The sequence below is a fragment of the Bubalus kerabau genome, chromosome 23 (genome assembly GCF_029407905.1).
Source record: "Bubalus kerabau isolate K-KA32 ecotype Philippines breed swamp buffalo chromosome 23, PCC_UOA_SB_1v2, whole genome shotgun sequence".
In the NCBI taxonomy this organism is placed as follows: Eukaryota; Metazoa; Chordata; class Mammalia; order Artiodactyla; family Bovidae; genus Bubalus; species Bubalus kerabau.
In genome coordinates this window covers 1,590,913-1,612,411 of record NC_073646.1, presented here as the reverse complement: position 1 = coordinate 1,612,411, position 21,499 = coordinate 1,590,913, and the positions used below count along the sequence as shown (strand labels likewise).

Below are 21,499 nucleotides of genomic sequence, written 5' to 3'. Positions count from 1 at the left end.
CCCGGCACCAGCCGGCCCTGGCCCCACCCATCTGGGAAGTCGGCCCCTCCTGCGGGGTCAGGGTGAGTCAGCCCGGCCCCCAGCTGTGAGGGCCCCAGCTGGCGCAGGCCTCTCGCCCCGCAGGGCAGGGCGGGGCAGGGCAGTAGTCTCCTGTAAGGAGGCAGGGCCGCTGCTGGCTCTGGCTGACCTCGGTTCCCCACTCAACACTGGGGAGCTGAGCGGACCCCCACCCTACCCCGCAGCATGGTCATCTCCCCTGGGCTTTGTGCAAACCCAGGGCCTGCTGGGGCACCAGGCTGGCAGGGCCCACCGGGTTCCCTCCTGAGCTCCCCTCCAAAGCAGAGGCCTGGGAAGCGCCAAAGGGAGTTCCGCAGGGCCTAGGGGTCAGAACTCCAGGCTTTCACTGCTGTGGCCCAGCTTCAGCCCCTGGTGGGGGAACTGAGGTCACACGTGCCATGTGATACAGCCAAAACACAACCGAAGGTGACAGCCCTTTCTGCCAGTCAGCCCCGTGGGTCGGGGCAGCCGGACATTCTGGGGGGACCCTCCTGTGCTCTCTGGAGTGGGGTTGGGGCCTCTAGACCAGTGTGGGCAGGAGGTGGGTGGGGAGTGGATCTCTGGAGAATATTGTCCCAGAATAGGTGGGGGTCAGAAGCAGACCAAACTGCTGTCCACACGCATCTCCCAGGGAGGCCTGGAGGGGGGCCACCAGGGCCAAGTGGAATGGAACATCGCCCTCCACCAAACCTCTGCCCAGGCCTGTGTTGGGCCCACCCCGGCCCAGAAATGGGGGCACACTTCTGTGCTTCAGGACCCCCTTTCATCAGGGCAACGAGCCCAGCCTGCAGGGAGTGTCCTGGGGAACAGCAAAAGCCCAGGGGGGCCCCCCGCCCCCACCAGGCCCCCAGACCAGAAAATAGGCAGTTGAGTGGGGCCTTGCCCCAGGGGTGGGTGAGGCCTTTCAGGAGCTCTGTGTCCCCCTGCGGTCTCCCCTGAGCCTCCAAACCCAGCCTCAGGTAATGAGGGACCCCACACCCCAGGTAGGGGTGCCCTCAGAACCTTTGCCGGCCACTGTGGGCCCTGGCACCTGTAACCTTTGCACCCCATACCACCACGCAGGTTAGGTCAGGGCCACTGAGGCACCTCAGCTGTCAGGGTGGCAGCTCCCAGAGTGGCCCAAGTGTGATCACAGGGGTCACGGCTGTTTGGGGCCCCCCAGGCCACGAGTGCAACAAGGACACAGGCCACTCACGGCGCTATCTCCCTTCACAAGACCGCTTCCCTTTCTGGTACCCAGGGTGGTCCCCTCTCCAACCTTGAGTCCTTCAAGACCGGTGTCCACCTGGCTACCTGTCACTCATGAACCACCTGCACACTCCCCCGAGTGCCACTGGATGTGGGCCTGCATAGACACTGCACTCGCTGGAGAAGGTGATTTAGGCCCTTGCCCAGGACCTGGGGTGGGCCTGCCTGGCAGCACGTGGGGTCTGGGGTCTGAGTGGACCACCAGCTCATCAGAGAGGCACACGAGGTAGCGGTGGCCGTGGCCGTGTCTGTGTCGGGCTGGCTCCAACGCCCAGCCCAAGAGTCCTGAGCTCATGGCCTCCAGCAGGTGCGCAGCTGCAGGACGCTGGTGGAAGCTCTCTCCCTTCCCACCTGTCTCACCACCCACAGGCCCTCCCACCCCAGCCCAAGCTCGGCCCCCAAGGTCTGGCTCTCAGCTGGTGGAAAATGAAGTCAGACCACATTCCCTGCCAGCCCCAGGCCACTCTAGTGAGAGAGGGAAGGGGCATAGAACACACATTTAGAGGCTTGGATACAGGATCATTTCATCCGCCCCAAGCAGAGATGCCTTGCGGCTTGCCTGTGGTCACACAGCCTATCAGGAGCAGCTGGGGCTAGGATGGAATTGACCCTGTGGGCATAGCCCTCTGAGATCAGGGGAGGTGGTCCCCGCCGCTCCCCAGGTGCAGTGGCGAGAAGGGTGAAGCACCAGTGGGGGCAGGAGAGGGGGGCTGCCCTGTCTCCCCCAGCCTCCCAGGTTGGGCCCAGTACCAGCCTCCGCCCAATCCCTGCTCCCAGCAGAGCTGTTTGGCTGGAGGTGCTGACAGAAGTGTCCCGCCGTCACCTCCCCCACACGCCCTCCCTCGTGACCCCACCCCACGCAGATGAGGCCGAGCTCAGTCAAGAGCCTGGAGCCTGGGCTGGGTGCTGAAGACCCCGGTCACTTCCCCAGGGTCAGCGGAGGGGGGGCTCTGCCCATGGTGACTCTGATGTTCTGAGCCTGTTTCCTCAACTGGGATGTAGACTCCTGGTCTGTCAAGGGAAACAAACGAGGGGCTGGCCAGCAGCTGGGAGGGATAGGACTCAGGCTGCAGGAATGTGCGGGTGGAGACCTGGGGAGGGCGTGGGGGCAGGGGAGCCGCCTCTGTCTTTTCCTCTGTGGGCAGGCGTGGGAGCTCCAGGTTGGCTGACCGTCAGGTACCAGGCATGTATGGGGAGTCAAGGCCTCGCCTCATCAGGTTTTATTCTCCCATTTCTAAGGTGGTAAAACTGAGGCTCAGTGCCGCAGAGATGCCACAATCGCACAGTAAAGCCAGGGAGTGGCCCCCAGCTGGTGCTATGAGGGTCTTGACCCGAGTCAGCACGTTCTGGGTGATTGCTGCCCGGCCAGGACATGACCTCCAGGAGTGAGCTCCAGGCTGGGGGTGGTATGGTGGTGAAGTGGCCAGGGAGGGGGCCTTGGGAGCTCACCTGCCCATACACTGGCCATCTTCCAGAAGGGAGGTGGAAGACACCTTCCTGCTGCTGTGGCCCCCGGGGTGGACAACATGTGTCTTTGTGCTGGCTGGACACCAGTGTCTGCATCCTGACTTGGGCACTTGTGGGCACTCGTGCAGATCCTGACTTGGCCCCACAGCCTCCGTGTGCACCCCTGGAGCCAGAGTCCCTGGCAGCTCCTTCGATCCCTGCCCCGCACCCTCGATACTTCAGTCAAGTCTGTCTGCAGCACACACCTGCAAATGTTTCTGTTTGTTGATCTGTGTATGTACAACTACCCCGTCTCTGACCTCTCTCCATGGGCTGGGTTTTCTATTCTGTGCAGTCAAGCCCGATACCAATTCATACAGAATTCAGGACGGCTGCCAGGTACATTAGGGGAGGAAATGGCAACCCACTGCAGTGTTCTTGCCTGGAAAATCCCATGGACACCAGGGACATGAACTAACTCACAGATAGAAGTGTCTTTTTTAAAAAAAAAAACTCATGTTCATAGATAACAACTGAAAAATCCAGGACAAAATATTTAAAAACCAACTCCCAGGACTTCAGTGGGTTTAGACTGGGCGCTTCCACTGCAGGGGGTTTGGGTTCAATCCCTGGTTGGGGAACGAAGATTCTTCATGCTGCATGGCACAGCCAAAAACCAATAAATTTATTTTTTAAATACACAACAATTCCGAGGGCTCTGGGGAGTGAAGGGAAGGAGGCAGATTTTGAATGGGAATTGATATTCATGGGAAGGTGTCAGGGAGCATAGATTTCCCTTGTGGGTGTAGCTTTGTGGAGTGGTGTGCTCAGACACCAGCCGAAATTCCTCATCTTTCTGGTCGAAGGAGCCAGAGAGCAGAGTAACTAGAGAACTCTGAAAAGGAGACAGCAGAGGAAGGGCTCCCAGATTCTGTGTATGAGCCCCACCCAGCCCCTCAGTGACACCTGAACCACTGTGTGTGCGAGGCAGACAGCTGAAACGGCCAACTGGCCAAAACTCTGCCCACCTTCTGAATGGCAGGGGTCACAATTCAAGCCTGACCAAGTTCATTCTCTGCCAAAACAGAGGCAGCAACAGTCTTTGTAGAAATATAACAGAATGCAGTGTCTACACAACAAAAACAGTCACAACAGTCAGGATAAAATCCAAAGCTGCTGGCGCAGGGAGAGCCGGGAGACTGTGACTTGTCTTCAGGGAGAAGAATCTGCTGGGGCCGCGATAAGACAGTGTTAGGATTATCAGACAATGAGGTCATGGAAAAAATGGGTTCTCATGCATGCAGAGGTAGGGAAAAATGAAAATAGTCCTTAAAGAACCAAGTAGGGCATTTTGGAAATGAAAAATACAAAATCTGGAATTTAAAAATTCACTAGATGGACTTAACAGGGTTAATCGCTTCCACTGGAGGGTTAGGTGGGGCCCCTGCAACTGCACATTTCCATGAATTTGGAGATGTGAGGAGGTTCCTCTGTGCCTAACTGCAAGAATTGCAGTTTGAGCCCAAAAGAACCAACAGCTGCAGCGCAGGTGGGAACTGACAGTTCACGTCCTACGTTACTTTGATTGCACAGGAGGTGTGTGTGACTCGTTACTTTTCTTGTTAACATGAAGACCATGCTTTGCATGTAAGTTCTATTTTCCCTCCTAACTTTAGGTTGCCTTCATTAAGAGACACAATCAGGCCCCTAGCAAAAGCTAAATTCCAAAGCCATTCAGTGATAGATGATTCAAGTTAAAGGAATCACGCTGAATTGTACACTTTACATGGGTGGGTTAGATGGTGTGAGAATTCTTTCTCAGGAAAGCTATTTTTAAAAGACAGGCCAAGGGGCTGAACCGGCTTCCCTGGGACTCAGTGGCAAAGAACCCACCTGCCAATGCAGGAGACATGGGTTTGATCCCTGGGTTGGGAAGATCCCCTGGAGGTGGAAATGGCAACGCACTCCAGTATTCTCGCCTGGGAAATGCCATGGACACAGAAGCCTGGAGGGCTACAGCTGATGCCGTCGCAAAGAGGCAGACACAACTGAGCAACTGAACAACGGTCAACAGACAGTTGACAGAAGAAGAATCGGGAATGGCCAATGGGCTCGTGAAAAGATGCCTGACTCACTGGGGAGGTGCAGATCACACCCCTCGCCACAAGACACACACCCGCCCACCAGAACCAGGACCCTTAAAGGGACCAACAAGGACAAGTGTGTTGCGGGCGTGGGGCAGTGGGACTCACACCCTCTGGTGGGAGCACAGGGTGGTGCTGGCATTTCTGCCAGGCGTTTTTTGTTTGCTTGGCCATGCTGTACAGCTTGTGGGGTTTCCTGACCGGGGACTGGACCTGGGTGCCCAGCGGTGGAAATGCAGAGTCCTGACCACTGGACCACCAGGGAATTCCCTTGACTAAGCTGTCTATTTAAGCCACCTCCCGCCGTAAGCAATGGGATGGAAGATCAGTGTATCGGCCATCACCGGACATGGGAAGGTGAGCTGAAGGCCCTGCACGCTGTTCTGGTCCGTGTGTGCAGAGCCGTCGCCCCGCTGGGTGGTGGTCCGGGCTGTCTTGATCCACCCTCACAGCCAGGTGATGGCAGGTCCCCCGAGGGCTGTGCGTAGGGTGTGGTCGCCACCTCCCAAGGGAGATGGCAGGGAGGCGGCGCACTCGGGTCTCTCCTCCTCTCCGCAGGACGACTTCAGGAGTACACTCAGCGTGTTCACCCCCACCCCGGGGCACCACAGTGGGCCAGGACCTTGCACGTGGGAGCTGGGTCCTCCTCACTGGGGCGCCGCTCCACACAGGCCGCCCCAGCTGCAGCTGGGACCACCTCGTGGCCCAGAAACCCGGGATCCAGCTGCCGTCGCTGTTTTCCACCCTCTTTCCACTTCTTAGTTTCTTAAGAAGTTGGATATGCTCCTAACCACAGAAGGTAGCCATTCTACACCTAAGTAATCACTCCGGAGAAATATGCCTGGATGTGCACACAAAGCCTCGTACGTGATTATTCATAGCAACTCTGTTTACAATAGCCCCAGTCAGGGGGAAAAACAAATTTCCATCAATAGACCAGCAGGGAAATGAAATATGATATTATTCCTATGATAACATACTAGTCAGAAATAACAAGGAACAAACTACTGATACATGAAGAAAAAGATGAATTTCAGCATCATTATGCTGAGTATGGAGAAGGCAATGGCAACCCACTCCTGTACTCTTGCCTGGAAAATCCCATGGATGGAAGAGCCTGGTGAGCCGCAGTCCATGGGGTCGCGAAGAGTCGGACACGACTGAGTGACTTCACTTTCACTTTTCACTTTCATGCATTGGAGGAAATGGCAGCCCACTTCAGTGTTCTTGCCTGGAGAACCCCAGGGACGGGGGATCCTCGTGGGCTGCCGTCTATGGGGTCGCAGAGTCAGACACGACTGAAGTGACTTAGCAGCAGCAGCATGCTGAGTATATACCGCATGGTTCCGTTTCTACAAAAATGTTAAATTGCAAACTAATCTATCATGACAAAAGCACAGCAGTCATTGCCAGGGGCCAGGCAGCTTCACTAAAACTCAGGACTCCTGTTCGTAGGAGGGGCGGCGAGGGATCTTCTGGGGCTGGTGGGAACATTCTGTCTTGACTGGAATGCAGTTTCACAGGTGTGTAACCACCAAAGCTGTTTGGACTGTGCCCTTATTGGATGCCTTTATGGTGCGTAAGTTACACAATAAGATTGATTTAAAAGTCAGTAGCATAATATTTTAAATGGATAACCAACAAGGACCTATTGTATAGCACAGGGAACTCTGCTCAGAGCTATGTGGCAGCCTGGATGGGAGGGGGGTTTGGGGGAGAACATGTGTATGTATGACTGAGTCCCTTCTCTGTTTGCCTAAAACTATCATAACATTGTTAATCCCCTATACCCCAGTACAAAATAGAAAGATCAAAAAAAGAAAAAGAAATAAAAGAGGCAAATCAGGGAAAAAAAGATCAAGAGCATAACAGCTGCTGACAAGGATGGGGAGGAACTGTCACGTCGGGGGTTGTAGGTGGGGATGTCAAGACGAGCCGTAGCTGCGGAGGACACTCTGGCAGGTCGTCAGGACTCGAGCCTGGGGCCACCGCGTGACCCTGCAACTGAAATACACCCCAGGCCAGCGGTCCTCAACCTTTGTGGCCCCGGGGCCAGTTTCCTGGAAGAGACTTTTTCCACAGACAGGGGACACAAAGTCTCTAGAAATCAACCTCAGTAGGTACACAGGACACCTAGCTTTATATGGAAGAACCCAGCCTGATAAAGGGCCCCTGACATTAGTCTATAAATTCAATTCAACCCTAGTGAAAATGCTAGGAGGACCTTTTTTTCAGGAACGCAACAAACTCATTCAAAAAAATAAAGAGAATAAATATCCATGGTGATATAAAAAGAAGAGGCAAGCTCCCAGATATTAAGATAAAGTCAGAGTGATTAAGATAGGAACAAAGGCTCAGATTAGAGACTTCAGGCAAAACACACCTGTGGCGGGACTTCACGCCCGGAAGGCGGTTCCTCAAAGCAGTGGGGGCGCAGGTCCAGGGGACCGGTGGTTTGGGAAACAGGACGCCCTGGATGAAGAGAAGGGAAGCAAGACCCCTAGTTTACACCACGTGCAAGCTGGATACTGAACACGGTCAAGACCTGTGTGTGGTGGAGGGAACTATATAGACAGAAAAAAGGCAGTGATTGAGGGAGATGCCCAGACCCCACAGCAGGACTTTCACTGTGCGGCATGGGCAACCCGACTTCCTCAGAGTCGAGGACCCCTCTCTACTCAGGAGACGAGCCAGCAGCTAACAGCAGCTCTCAGACGGAGAGAAGACACGTCCAACACCCAGAGTGCCTCGGCTCAGGAATGAGACCACGCAGAGGACCGCACACCAAGAAAAGCTGGACATCAACAGAAACAGTGGCCAGGACACAAGCACGAATTCTCATAGGGAGGCCGAGCGGCTGGTGGCTTCCGAAGCCAGAGCCGACCTTCGCGAGAACCGTAGAAAGTCGAATTCAAACAGGAGGTTTACAGAATTAGAAAGGTGGACAATAACAAGTGCTGAGACAGAACCAGCGATAGGTTTTTTTTTTTTTTCTGTAATAAGCAAAAGTAAGTGATGCTTATTGAAGAAATGTAGAGAAGCGTGGAGAGGAGGCGCGGCTTTGCCCCTCGCTGGGCTTCCCTGGCTCATGGCCAGCTTCGCGCTCAGCCCCCCTCAGGTGAGGCCCCCACTTGTCCTGCCAGCTGTTGCTCCCAGGCAGTCCTTGGCTTTTCCACTCTCTTTGGACAAACAAAGCAACTTTAAGGCTGTTTATTCTGCCCGTTAATTTTTTTTTTCTTTTATTTTCACACAGCTATATTCATTCTCGTCAGGGCACCCTGACACACCTGAGAATCTGGATAAACAGTCACTCCTGGCTTTGCTGGTTTCCCCCAGGACCCATTTAGCTCTGATCCAATAATCCCCATGAGGCCCAGGGCAGCCGGCCAGCTCCCCGTGTAGGACCCATGTCCTCAGAGGGCAGGAGCCATGCCCCAAGCTCAGGAGGCTGGCTCCTGCTCTGGCTTCTCAGTTTGTCCCCCAGTGTGGGCAAAATAGGAAAGAGGACTGGAGGCTGCTGCTGGCCTGGAGCCAGGGGCCAACCCATCAGTGGGCCTCTGTTCCTGGTCACCTCCTCCAGGAAACCTTCCTCACCCCAATTCAGCCAGCGCAAGTGGCCTGAGTGTGCTGGTACCGTGAGTGGCTCTCCTGGGCTGGGGGGTACGGGACAGCCACTCGCCCAGCTTATCTTATGCCCAGATGTCCAGTGCTGTCTGGCCACCTCCCGCTGGGCCCCTGCCGCCGCCTGGGCCCAGCCCACCAGGTCAGTGCCACCAGATGTCTGGCTCTGTGGCCAGGCTCGCCTGCAGCTGCAAATGGCGCCATCTGGTCCAGACCCTGGGGGCCTTCCTGCGATGACTTCAGCAGATAGAGGCATAGGCAGGCATGGGCAGCCTGGTGCTGGGGGTTGGTGGGAGAAGGGAGAGTGGCAGGAGGCTGGGTGTCACCCCGTCCACATGCCTTGACCCCAGAATGAGGGGCTGCTGCAGGGTCTCCAGCTGCTCCAGCACCAGGGCCCACAGCATCTGCCGAAACTTCCTGCCCTGCAAGGTGTCTGGGGGTGACGGCAGGTGAGCAGGGCCACCTTAACTCTCTGACCCCCAACCCCACCAGTCTGGGGTCCTGGGGTGGTCACTGGGGGCAGCGGATGGGCAGGGTTTGGGAGCAACCCTGGCTAGAGTCAGAGGTCAGGCTCGGACCCCGAAGGGCCCGTCCCAGGTCAGGCTCGGGGGCCTTCTCCCTGCAGGTGTCTCAACCCCAGTGTGGGCAGAGAGCGTGCGCACCTTCACATGCACACGCGTCTGTACCTGAGTCTGTGCAAACTCCCAGCTGTGGAGGGAAAGGACCTGGGAAACCACCTGTCTCCAGCTCAGCACCTGCTTGGAAGGAAACTGAGGCTGGGGTTGGGGTGGAGCGGGCAGGGCGAGGAATGGGGGAAGGCAACTTGAGCAGACAGGCAGGGGGCCCGGTGTCAGGGTGGGGCCAGGTGTCACAGTGGAGTCCAGGTTCAGGGTGGGATAAGGCCAGGCTGACGGGCAGTGCCCACCCTGGCCTGGGGCCTGGGCACACTTATGCTGGCCCGGCTGGCCGCCAGCCCCAGGACCTCAGGCGTCATCATCACCCGGAAGCTGGATGAGGACCAGGCCTTGGACCAGCTCTTCCTGGAACTCTGTGGGTGGGCCTTGGGACTGGCCCCTGGCCTTGGCACAGTTGGCACGGGGTGGCGTGCCCAGCCCCTCCCACTCTGCCCTCAGGCTGGGGCTTGTCCCACACAAAGCAGGCAGGGGGGCTGACAGATGGAAGTCAGGAGGGTCAGACTGGAAGGAGGGGTCAGACCGGCAGGAGGGGCACAGGGATGATGCCCCTGAGGCTCACCTGGTGCTCTGGCCGCCAGCACACCAGAGGGGGACATGCTCATGAACCTTGACCCCAGGCAGTCTGGGTGGGCAGCCCAACTCCTCCCTGACCGTCACGTTCTTGGGGCCAGGCTGGTGGAGCAGCTATGGACCCCCCATGCCCCCGCCTGGAGTCCTGCTGCGAGGGCCAAGGGTAGGGGAGCAAGGGAGGATGAGGAGGGTGCCAGGGGACTGGGGCCTGACAACAGAGACGAGGGGGCCACCGGTCCCACAACACTTGCAGGGGCTGCCTCTCTGGAAACCAAGCCCCCAAGACCTGCGGTTGAGCCTGCGGCTCTGCAGGCTGTGGGCACCTCAGGGAGTGCGGCCTGGGTGGGGACCCCTGCCCCACCCAGAAGCCTCGCGGTCCTGCTGCCAGGCACACGCCACCTTGGAGGCTCCAGGTGCCCCCTGACGACCTGTGGGCTGAATACAAAGTGTGGCTGCAGAGGCAGCAAAGGGTGGGCCGGCCTTGACACTCTGACAAGGCGGCCGGGGCAACAGCACCACCAACCAGCTGCAAACCCGCCGTCAGGGCAGGCCGAAACACGCTTTAGCGGACGCCCTGCAGAGTTAGACCCCCTCAAACCAGCTGTGTGACCGGCGCTCACCCTCGGAGACACAGACCAGGTGCCCGGCCGCCATCCTTGCAGGCCCGAAGCCCCGAGGCTCCACGATGGAGGTGGGCCCCGTGCCCAGCACCCCGCAGCCGGTGGGGGGTACCCCCTCAGCCTCCCCACCTGTGCTGCTTGGCCCACCGTCCCCAGAAGCAGCCTCCTGGGCTAGGGCAGGGCCAGCCTCCGGTGTGAGGACAGTGTGCGGGCCCTCCCGAGGTCTGGAGTTAGGGCACGGCGAGGGCCTCTCTGGGACCGAGTCTTTCTGCTGCTTCCTGCAGCCCCCCGGCCCTGGGCAGCAGCGTGGGGGACCCCGAAGGGCTTCTGGGCTCTCCCGGAGCCCTCTCCTCTCCAGCCCTGGCCCTGGCTACAGAGCGAGTCACACAGGCCCCTCATTAGGCGCTAATTGCCGCAGGCGCCGGGCCCCCCCCCCAGGGCCGTTGCTGGGATCACACCTGTTGACAAGCTGGGGCGGCCCCGGCGGGAAGGCTCACGGCATTGATGATGCCGCTAATGATGTGTTCTTGGCCCACAGTGATTCCCTTCCACTAATAAAGCCCTGTGCAGCCCGGGGCTGCAGGTCTCGCCTCGCAGAGCCCGGGGGGCTCGGGTGGGGATGCCTCAAGCCAATTTCCTACAAAGGTCGACTCCTCTCTGGGGTTCTAGACTGAGAAGCACAGGGACCGGCCCCAAGTGGGCCCCCCACACCCGGTGCTCAGAGCCTGGAGCCGCTCAGAGGGCAACGGGAGGGTCTGCACAGACTGGCCCGGAGGCTGCGCCTCCATGCCTACTGAGTCATGGCTGGGGGAGCACCTGGGACCAACAGAGACCAAGCTGACCTGCCCAGAATCCCCAAGGGTGAAGACTCTTTACCTTGTAAGGAGACCCTAGCGGGGCACCCGTACTAACAAACAGTACAGTCCCCGGTTTATGAAAAGGAAGAGGAGGGCTTGGAAGGCAAGAGCCCCGTGGCTGGGTATGAGGCTGGCCTGGCTCCGGGACAGTTGCCTGGGGCAGGCCCCTGGGACACGAGGCCCTGCAGCCACGTGGGCAAGGCCTGCGGCCCCGTGGTCTCCCCATTCCTCTCACCCGGTGGCTCCCGGCCCCAAACTTAATACGGAGCACTTTTCGGCAGGTGGCCCTGCCAAGCTGGGGCGGCAGCAGGAATCCCCTGCCCCTGGCCCGAGTCACCCTCCCCAGTCCAACCTCCACAAGGGCATCTGGGTGGGTCCTGTGGACCACAGAGACCTTGACCACGTGGGCTGCACCCTTGAGGCATATCCCTGCTCCTACACCCCAGCCATGTGGAACCCCACTTCTGTCCAGCTTATTGGGGGGCGTTGACCCACAACACCATAACAGAGAGAACATGTTTCAAAATCACATGTTTAGGAACATTTTTAATTTATTTTGGGAAAGACAAACTACCTTTTACTTGTCCCCACCAGGGTCATTGTATTCCCACTGCACACAGACTGTCTGCCTGGCAGACAGCTGCTGGCCCAGCCCGGGGCTGGTGGTCCTTGACACCAAGGCCCATGTCCCCTCTGCCTGCCCGTGTCCCCTGACTGTCTGCCGGCCCCTAGAGGAGGGGGCTACAGCCAGGTGAGCCACACCCCATCATGCAGCCCTCTGCTGAATCCCCCGATTCCCATGAAAACGTGGACATGTGGCCTGCGGTGGACTGAATGGTGCCTTCCAGCAGAACCCGTGGACGGGGCCTTTGTAGACATAATTAAGTCAAGGCTCTGGAGAGAAGCTCATCCTGGATTAGGGTCCTGAACCTAGGGATCCTTACAGGATCAGAGAAGTGGGGAGACACAGGAGCCATGTGACAATGGGGACAGAGGCTGGAGGGACGCAGCCCACGCCCAGGGAGGCATGGATGCCCAGAGGCTGGATGGTGGGACGGATCCCCCCAGAGCCATTAGTGGGGCCCAGGCCTGCCAACACATTGATTTCAGACTTCAGGCCCCCAGACCACGAGAGAAAACTCTTCCGTGGTTTTAAGTCTCCCAGCTGTGGTTTTGTCCCCGCAGCCGCACGGTTCCGACGCCTCACAGGATGAAACTGAATCCACGGGCAGGAGGGCTCAGTATATCCACATGCCTTGGGAGAAACCCCACCTGCTCCTGTCCAACCACCAGACACTCGATGGTCAGGTTTGGACAAAGCAGGTCCTGTGGGCGTGGCCAGAGCAGAGGACGAGCTCTGCACCCGCTCGGGTTCAGGGACAGGGGTGCCCACACACAGCCAGAGCGTCAGAGAACGTGCTCAGGCCTACCAACCCGGCCTCAAGAGCCTCAGCCCCTCCCTGTGTCCTCATCTGGCCCTCGCGGTCCCCCATGTATGTAAACACTGGCATTGCACATGGGAAGCGCAAGGTGAACGCTCGATAATGATGATGATGAAATAATTTGCAAAATGTGAGGGCACACACACCGGAGGCGAGGTGTATTGTTGGCACAATAGCCTAGGGGCTCTAGGGACATGGCTGTGAGTTAATAAAATACCCCGAGGGGCTGAAAAGTCCCTGCTCTTGGCTCTACTCAGAGCAGGCAGGAGGAAGACCTGCCCTCATCGTGTGTATGTGTGTGTCAGAGAGAGAGGTCAGAAACCCCTGTTCAGCTTTTTTCACCAGAAGCTGGCTCTGGCACTCCCCCAGGCCCTCCTACACGGGTAGACCAGTGTGTGCTTACTGCCTGGGCCTCTGGGGGCCTCTTGGGGTAGCCAGCTTGAGTGGCAGCCTGCAGCCCCATTTTTAAAAATACCTTTAAAGAGATATAAATACACATACCATGAAATATGCAATTCACCCATTTGTAGTGTGTGATTCAATGGTTTTTAACATAATACATTATTAATTTTAAAATTGTGTTAAAACATACATAACAGGTCTTCTCTGGTAGCTCAGCGGTAAAGAATCCACTTGCCAATGTGTGAGACGTGGGTTTGATCCCTGGGTTGGGAAGATTCCCTGGAGTAAAAAATGGCAACCCACTCCAATAATCTTGGCTGGAAAATTCCACAGACAGAGGGGCCTGTCTGTGGGCTACAGTGGGGCTACAGGTGGGCTACAGTCCGTGGGGTCTCAAAGAATCAGATACTACTGAGCACACACACAATAATGAGACTGTCAAGATTTCAGGAGCTGTACCCCAGACCTTAGTCAGATATTGCCAGGACATGGAGGGGATGCCGGGCCCGGAAGCCCACCGTACAGCTCCTTGGGAAAACCCCTCTTGATGCTGAGAAGGAACTCCCATCCTGGGAGCCAAGAGGAGCAGCTGCAGGGGCTGGAGAAGGTCACGCCAGCTTGTGGGCTGCAGCGCCCTGGACTCCACACTTAATCCACAGGCAGGTGAAGAGTCAGCAGGTAGCGCCCACGTCAGGACAAGAACACCAAGAGCAGAGGCCGGGATGGCCTCCCAAAACGTGAGATCATGCCCAGGGGATAGTCTGGGGCTGACCCTGCCAGGGTGCCTTCAGGGCTGGGCCCAAGTGGGGCCCTAGGATGCACCAGATTCGACCACTGGAGTTTTCTGGAAAGCCCCCATAAGAAGTGGTCATTAAATGTATATGACGGAGACGTCCCTGGTGGCCCAGTGGTTGAGAATCCACCTTCCCACGCAGCGGATATAGCTTCAATCCCTGGTCGGGGACTAACATGCCACACGCCACGGGGCAGCTAAGCCCAAGCCGCAGCTGCCGCCTCTGTGCTCCAGAGCCAGGGCTCTGCAAGAAGGGATGCCCCGAGCGCCGGAACGGAGACCCAGCGCAGCCAAAATGAAAATAATAATAATAAAGACCTTTAAAAAATGTATAGGACCACTGAAGAATTGAGTCCAGCCAGCAGCGTTCTATCCGCGTTCCACAGAGAAAAGGGCTTTTCTCAGGCTGGTCTCCGGAATAACCGGGGGCGGGCTTGCCAACGCAGGGGACGCGGGCTCGATCCTCGGGTGGGGAAGATCCCCTGCAGGAGGAACTGGCAACCCACGCCAGTGTTCTTGCCTGGGAAACTCCATGGACAGAGCAGCCATGGGGTCGCAAAGGCGTCGGACACGACCACGTAATTGAGCACACACCCTCCCAGAGCTGCGGGGCCCTGCACCGGCCGGCCGCCTGGGGGAGCCGCTCCGCACCCCTGCTCCCATTCCCTTCTCACTCCAACCGAAGCTGGCCGCCTCTGCGCGTCCGGCGCCCTTCCGGGTTCTTGGGCTGGTCCAGAACCAAGAACAGCGACTCTGCGGCTTCTCTCCGGGGCTGACACTCGGGGAGGCGAGCCCGGCGCTCCGAGAGAGGCGCGGCTCCTTCCCCGCGGCCCTCGCCGGCGCGGGGTGCGGAGCACCGGCCCGCCAGCAGGGGGCGCGCGCCCCCGGGAGCCCGGCCGCGGGGCCAGCCGCGCATGTGCACGCGGCGCTTTCCGGCAGTGTGGCGGAACTGCCTCGCTGTTTCGCGGCGTTTGGCGACGCCGTCCGCGCCGGGGCCGGCGGCAGTGTGGCGCCATGGCGTCGCCCTTCAGCGGGGCCCTGCAGCTGACGGACTTGGACGACTTCATCGGGCCGTCTCAGGTGGGCGGGCCGGGCGGCTGCTTCGCGCAAGGAGTCCTCTCCGCCGCGGTCTCCCCCGCCAGCCCGAGAGAGGGGGTCGGGATCGGGGGGCCTGCTGGGTCGCACAGCCCCGCGGTTTCCGGGTCCCCTTCCCGGGCGGCCACGACAACCAGCTCGGGGCCGGGAGGCCCCGCCGAACTTCCCTGGCCGGTTCCTCGCACCGCCGCGAGGGCAAGGGGGGGCGTTCCGCTGCGGTCAGCGCTGTGGTCGGCGTAGGTGTCGACCTCCCGGGGAAGGAGACAGAGCGTGTCCCCAAGGGGACAGGCCAGCCGCACGTGAGGGCCGGCCGCCTCCCCTGCTGCCCCGCTTATCGGTTGCCGGCAGCCGCGCGGGACCAGGGCTCGGCAGAGGCGTGTCGAGGGGAGCGCGAGAGGCCGGACGGACCTCCTGCCAAGGCTTTCCGAGGCTGCTCGCTGGGAACGCGACGGCCCGCGAGCTTCCTCTCAGGCGGAGAGGAATTGGGGAGAAAGGAACCATCTTCCAGGAACTGGGCGAGGCAGAGCTTTTCTGCCGACCCTCGGCCTCCAATGAAATACTGGCCTTCCGTGCGGTGCCCCAACCGCCATTTACTGGCGGTGTCCGCGGACAGTTAGGTTGGCCACAGCGCCTGCACCTGCATCAGGTCAGCGACCTCGATGCACTCGACAGGCAGGGCAGTGTCTGAACGCGCGCGAGTAGGGTAAGCAGCCACAGCGCCAACCGCTTCTGCGGCGGGAAGGCCGGAATCAGGGCAGAGTTTTCGTTCCAGTCAGTGTTGGGGCCCCTCCGCCGCTGTGCGCTCAGGCGCCCTTCGGGTCTTTTACGGGTAGGACTGCATCAAGCCCATGAAGGTGGATAGGAGGCCGGGAAGTGGCGTGGCCAAGATCCACATCGAAGATGACGGGAGTTACTTCCAAGTCAGTCAGGTAAGTTCCAGCCCAGCTGACCTGTCCAGTGACAGGTGCAGTGACCATGGCACCTTCCACGTGTCACCAGCCCTTTCTCAGGTGTGCACTGCAGAGGGCTCTTTGCAGAGGTGGCAGTTCCGGCATCCCTCTCTCTCGAGTTCTAATTGTGTAACATTTTTTAGTCCAGACCACTTGTTCTTAGTGAAACCTACTTCCTGTGTAATTGAGCAATGCCAAGACCCTGGTCCCACGGCGTTAAAGTTGACACCCCGACTGTCTGCCATTTGGGTCCTCGAGAACACCCATGCTGTCCCGAGGACTGCAGGCACCAATGGGCGCACCGGCCCAGGGGTCCCCCCCAGCAGGCGAGGAGCCACAGGATGGCTCGCGGCAGGGCCAGACAGCGGGAGCCAGCGATTCCGGGGAAGGAGTCGATGTTTACTCAGCCCTGGAGGGCGACCTGGCAGCCCAGCTGGGGTCCCGCCTGAGCCCAGCAAGCATGGGAGGCGGGGTCCTTCATGGGGCCGGGGGCCCTGCTCCAGAGCAGCAGGGGTTGACCTGGAGGGAAGGCCAAAGCACATCAGTCCCTGTTGGCCTCGAGGCTGGCCAAGCACCCTGAGCTCCGCCTGCCACTGCAGTGCAGCGTGGGCCTCGTGAGTGGGCTGGGAGGGGGTCCCGGCTAGTCAGCCCCCAGTCACAGTTTGGGCCCCTGAAGCTTTGCCGGCCCTGACTCAGACCACTCCCGTGTGTGCAGAGGAAGCGAGGGCTCTGCTGGGCCCGTTTGTGGCTCAGAGCTGCCCAGCCGTCGGCCTGGAGGCCAGTGTGAATGCCCAGTCCTCGACTGTCTGGCTGAGTCTGGCGTCCTAACTGCCCCTTGCCTGCCTCGCCCACTCTTCTCTGTGCAGGTGTTGGGGGACACAGGCTCCCACCACCTCCTCCTCCCTGTTCCTCTGTCCTTTCTTCTTTCATCTTCGCCCTTGCCTTTCTCTTCCTTCTCCTTTCAGAACCTGGCCTTGAGCATTTTCCTGTCCCCACAGCACTTTCCTGTCCCCGTAGGCACAGTCTGGGGACCAGTGATGAGTCGGCTGCTTCTTTGCACATTTAATGTCCATGTCCCTCCCCTGGTGGGCAGCAAGGCTCTTTAATACAATACGCCAGCCACATTTGTACCCGAGTTAGGATTTGGTGCCTCTAGGAAAGTTTAGAACATATATATGTATTTCTGTACTAAGTATTTACTTTCTAAAAACTTACGGCACATGAAGCCAGCCAACTACCATGCTGCTTGTCAGCACTGTGAGCCAGAGAATGAAGCTCTCCCATGGGTCCCATCATCCTGAGTGCGCTGTGTCCTCGTGTGGAAGGGCCCTTGGGGTACCGGGTTCTTGTGCTTCCAGGATGGAGGGATGAAGAAGCTGGAGAAGGCCAAGATCTCGCTGGACGACTGCCTGGCGTGCAGTGGCTGTGTCACCTCAGCGGAGACTGTGCTTATCACTCAGCAGAGCCACGAGGAGCTGCGGAAGGTTCTAGGTGCCAATAAGGTGAGCAGTGGGCCGTCTTCACTAGTGTGGTTAAGGCAGCTCATCTGGTGCTACTTGTCCTGTGTCTCCTGGGGACTCCTGGCATTGAAGTGTTAACCCTAAACTTCGAGTTCTGTGTGTTTGCAAAATTGACACGCCCTGATGTGGTCAGCAGAGAAGGCAATGGCAACCCACTCCAGTACTCTTGCCTGGAAAATCCCAGGGACGGAGGGGCCTGGTGGGCTGCAGTCCATGGGGTCGCTAGGAGTCGGGTCGGACACAACTGAGCGACTTCACTTTCACTTTTCACTTTCATGCGTTGGAGGAGGAAATGGCAACCCACTCCAGTGTTCTTGCCTGGAAAATCCCAGGGACGGGGGAGCCTGGTGGGCTGCCGTCTATGGGGTCACACAGAGTCGGACACGACTGAAGCGACTTAGCAGCAGCAGCACCAGCAGCAGATGTGGTCAGGCTGTAAACCACACAGAGTGAGCCGTGGGTCCCGTGCTTTGCAGACGGCAGCACCTGATCAGCAGAAGCTGGTTGTCATCTCGGTCTCGCCCCAGTCCAGAGCGTCGCTGGCTGTGAGGTTTCAGCTGAATCCTACGGACACCGCCAGGAAATTAACAGCATTCTTTAAAAAAATAGGTAGGTGCTGAAGCTCGGCGAGCTCCCGCGTGGGCACGGGGCTGAGGTGACACCCGGCTGTCACTGGACTTAGTGTATCAGAAGCTCTGTTGGAGGTCAACTCAGCTTGAGCTTCTGTTGTGATGATTGAGAGCAGGGCCTTTTAATAAAAAACCCCCTGAATTTTGATGCTGCACATCCCCGGGCCTGGAGTTCACCTACTCTTTACTTCGTTTTTAAATTATTACCACCAAGGCACGGTTCTCAGGCCTGAGTTCGGCCCCTGGTCGGCCCCTGCACGCCGGGGGCAGGGCTGGGAGGGCATGGGGGGCCCAGTGCAGGCGGCTGTGCCGGCGTGTGCGGGGTGCGGCCTGGCACCTGCAGGCCTGAGCTCAGAGGCAGGGCGCCGGGCGTCCACCACCGACGCATCCCGTGACACCCGCCCAACCCGGGCGCAGCCGTCCTTCCAGGGGTGAGGTGGGTGCTCCCTCACAGGCGCACACTACGTGTTCGACACCGCCTTCTCAAGGAACTTCAGCCTCCTCGAGAGCCAGCGGGAGTTTGTGCGGCGGTTCCGAGGACAGGCCGACCCCGAGCAGGCCCTGCCCGTGCTGACTTCCGCCTGCCCAGGTGTGCGCCCGCGGCCAGTAGCTGGACGTGGTGAGGAGGGTGGGGGCTCTTCGGCAGGAGCCACCTGAGGGTCACCTGGAGCTACTTCAGTTCCTGAGGGGTGATCACGGGGACACTAGAGACACGTGTTGGCAAGAGCAGAGCAGAGGGCTCTTTGGTGGGACCCTAACTCCTTGCATGAGTCGGGCCACCCCCGGAAGTCACCTCACTGCCCTGCTCACACCCCGCGTCGGCCTCAGGCTGGATCTGCTATGCCGAGAAGACCCACGGGAGCACCCTCCTCCCCCACATCAGCACGGCACGGTCCCCGCAGCAGGTCATGGGCTCCCTGGTCAAGGACTTCTTCGCCCAGCAGCAGGTAACGGGGACCCAGAGTGAGCCCCCTGCGGTGCCCCCCCCGCTGCCCCCCGTCAGCCCCGCACCATCACCTCACTGCCACGCCCTGCGCACAGCATCTGACCCCCGACAAGGTCTACCACGCGACAGTAATGCCCTGCTACGACAAAAAGCTGGAAGCCTCCAGACCCGACTTCTTCCACCAGGAGCACCAGACACGCGACGTGGACTGTGTCATCACCACAGGTGCGCGCCCGGGCCAGCCAGCGCTGTGGCCGGGAGCCGCGCGTCTGTAATGGCCTCTGTCGCTCTTGAGACTCAGCTGAAGCGCGTCTGTGCTGTGGTCTCCTGCAGGCGAAGTCTTCAAGCTGCTGGAAGAAGAAGGGGTCTCGCTGTCAGAGCTGGAGCCGGCTCCTCTGGACAGTCTGTACGTCATCACCGGCCGTGTTGGAGGAGCTGTAAGCTCACCCAGCACTGGGTGCTCTCCACCGGGGGGTCCCGAGGGTCTGGGCAGGCGGCAGGAGGGGCCGTGGCCCTCAACGCAGGCACTGGCCTCCTCCCTTTTCTCTGGCCTGGCCTCCCTTGGCCCCTCGTGTGTCTCGGTGTCTAAGATGCTTGAGATCCCGAGGCAGCCTGTGGACAACTGGCTGATGGTCGTCAGAGCTGACCCTGACTTCACACAGGTCTGAGCTCCCCCGGGACAGGTGGTACGACGGAGGGGACAGTCCTTTGCCGCACAAGCCTCTGCCCAACACACCCTCAAAGCCTTGGGCTCTATGACTCATCTTCTGCTTAGAAAGCAAATGCTCTCAAACCTGAGACAGAGGTTGCTCCGAGGCCTCGGTGGGCAGCAGCCCCAACACCACCTGAGGCCTGGCCTCTTCCCCAGGTGCAGCAGTGCCTCTGCCCAGGAGCCCACGAGCCATCGGGGCGGGGGCTCAGGGGGCTACCTGGAGCACGTGTTCCGGCATGCAGCCCAGGAACTCTTCGGGATCCATGTCACTGAGGTCACCTACAGACCCCTGAGGTCAGTGGGGAGGGCCGGAGTCAGGCCCTGCGCTCTAGCTCAGGTGATGGGACCAGCGCTCCCGAGCCCTGGGTCTCCTCATGGTAGAGCTCAGTGTCCCCTACCCACAGCACTGGGCTGCACGAGGGCGGGACGGAGCTCCTGGCACACACTGTGTCCTGATGTGAGCCCCCACTCCAGGGAGGGTGGGCTGGGGCTCATCTGACCTTGGGAAGGTGGGGTTCCCATTCTACAGACCAGGAACCTGAGGCTGGGACTACCTGCCCCACTGGTGGGAAGGAGCTTCTTCCCCTCCCCCCTCACCGTCCCCACCGGGAGTGAGCCTGGTATGCTGTGTGGACAGCCAGGTCTGTGCCCTCAGGAACAAGGACCTCCAGGAGGTGATTCTGGAGAGGGAGGGCCAAGTCCTGCTGCACTTTGCCGCAGCCTACGGCTTCCGCAACATTCAGAACCTGGTGCAGAAGCTCAAGCGCGGGCGCTGCCCGTACCACTACGTGGAGGTCATGGCCTGCCCAGCAGGTAGCTATGGGCAGGGGGCCCCCGGGACCCTGTGCACCAGCCGGCATTCTCCGTGACCACGCCTGCCCCCCTCTGCCACAGGGTGCCTCAACGGCGGGGGACAGCTCAAGGCCCCCGACATGCCCGGCAAGGAGCTCCTGCAGCAGGTCGAGAGGCTATATGGCCTGGTCAGGACAGAAGCACCGGAGGACGCACCCGGGGTCCAGGAGCTGTATGAGCGCTGGCTGCAGGGCGCAGGCTCGGAGCGAGCTGGCCGCCTACTGCACACCAGCTACCACGCTGTGGAGAAGGCTGGCTCTGGACTCAGTATCAGGTGGTAGAGGCCTCACGGGTCCAGCCAGTCCACTGCCACCAACACCAGGACTCCTGAGAAGGTGGGGGGTCTCCAGCAGGGCAGTTGCCCGAGACCCCGAGGGGCACCCCAAAATGCTGCAGGGACACTGGGACCCTCGGAGCAATGGGACTCGGGATCGCTCTCACCTGGACTCCTCCTTCGGGGCCGCAGGCTCTACCAGTCGCTGGCCCTCTCCATGGTCCTGAGCCTTGAGAGGCCCGGGCTCCCCCTGGGTGTGGGGTCTCAGCTCGTCCCGTGGGAGGGCTCCTCAACTTCCACCTCTAGAGTCCCCCCAAACTGCTGTGGGGCGGTGGTGACAGGCTGGACCTGCCCAGCTGGTGAGGTCACAGCAGAGCCTGGGGAACCTGCCACACTGGGCAGCCGAGGACACTGGCTGGACACAGGCAGCCAGCCCATGACCCCACCTGGGGTGGGGTGCCCTTCCACCGAGACCAGGTGTCTGACAGAGCTGGGATGCCTGGGGCCAGAGAACCTGCCTCCCGGGGGCTGAGTCCTGTGTCCACAGCTGGACCCCTACTGGCTGGAGCCGGGGTGGGACACGTCCCTGAGAAGCTCATCTCTAGTAAAAACAGCTTCTTTTCAAG

The 21,499-nt window shown here is 59.6% G+C and overlaps 1 protein-coding gene across 1 annotated transcript; it reads left to right on the top strand.

The window, feature by feature from the left end:
- Positions 1 to 14,806: 14,806 nt before the first annotated feature.
- On the top strand, positions 14,807 to 21,498 carry CIAO3 (cytosolic iron-sulfur assembly component 3). The gene is made up of 11 exons (XM_055561496.1): positions 14,807 to 14,975; positions 15,824 to 15,919; positions 17,299 to 17,442; positions 17,937 to 18,069; positions 18,544 to 18,678; positions 18,918 to 19,036; positions 19,131 to 19,260; positions 19,369 to 19,441; positions 19,904 to 20,041; positions 20,403 to 20,560; positions 20,642 to 21,498. The coding sequence occupies exons 1-11, from the start codon at positions 14,910 to 14,912 to the stop codon at positions 20,878 to 20,880; spliced, it is 1,431 nt and encodes a 476-aa protein (XP_055417471.1). The 5' UTR covers positions 14,807 to 14,909; the 3' UTR covers positions 20,881 to 21,498.
- Position 21,499: the final 1 nt, after the last annotated feature.

What these genes read in the sequence shown, in the direction of transcription:
- CIAO3 (XM_055561496.1), top strand. Translation starts at nt 14,910, where the DNA reads ATGGCGTCGCCCTTCAGCGGGGCCCTGCAGCTGACGGACTTGGACGAC. An exon ending in AGGTTCTAGGTGCCAATAAG is followed by an intron (nt 17,443 to 17,936) that starts GTGAGCAGTGGG and finishes CGTGCTTTGCAG; the next exon opens with ACGGCAGCACCTGATCAGCA. An exon ending in ACTTCTTCGCCCAGCAGCAG is followed by an intron (nt 19,037 to 19,130) that starts GTAACGGGGACC and finishes CCCTGCGCACAG; the next exon opens with CATCTGACCCCCGACAAGGT.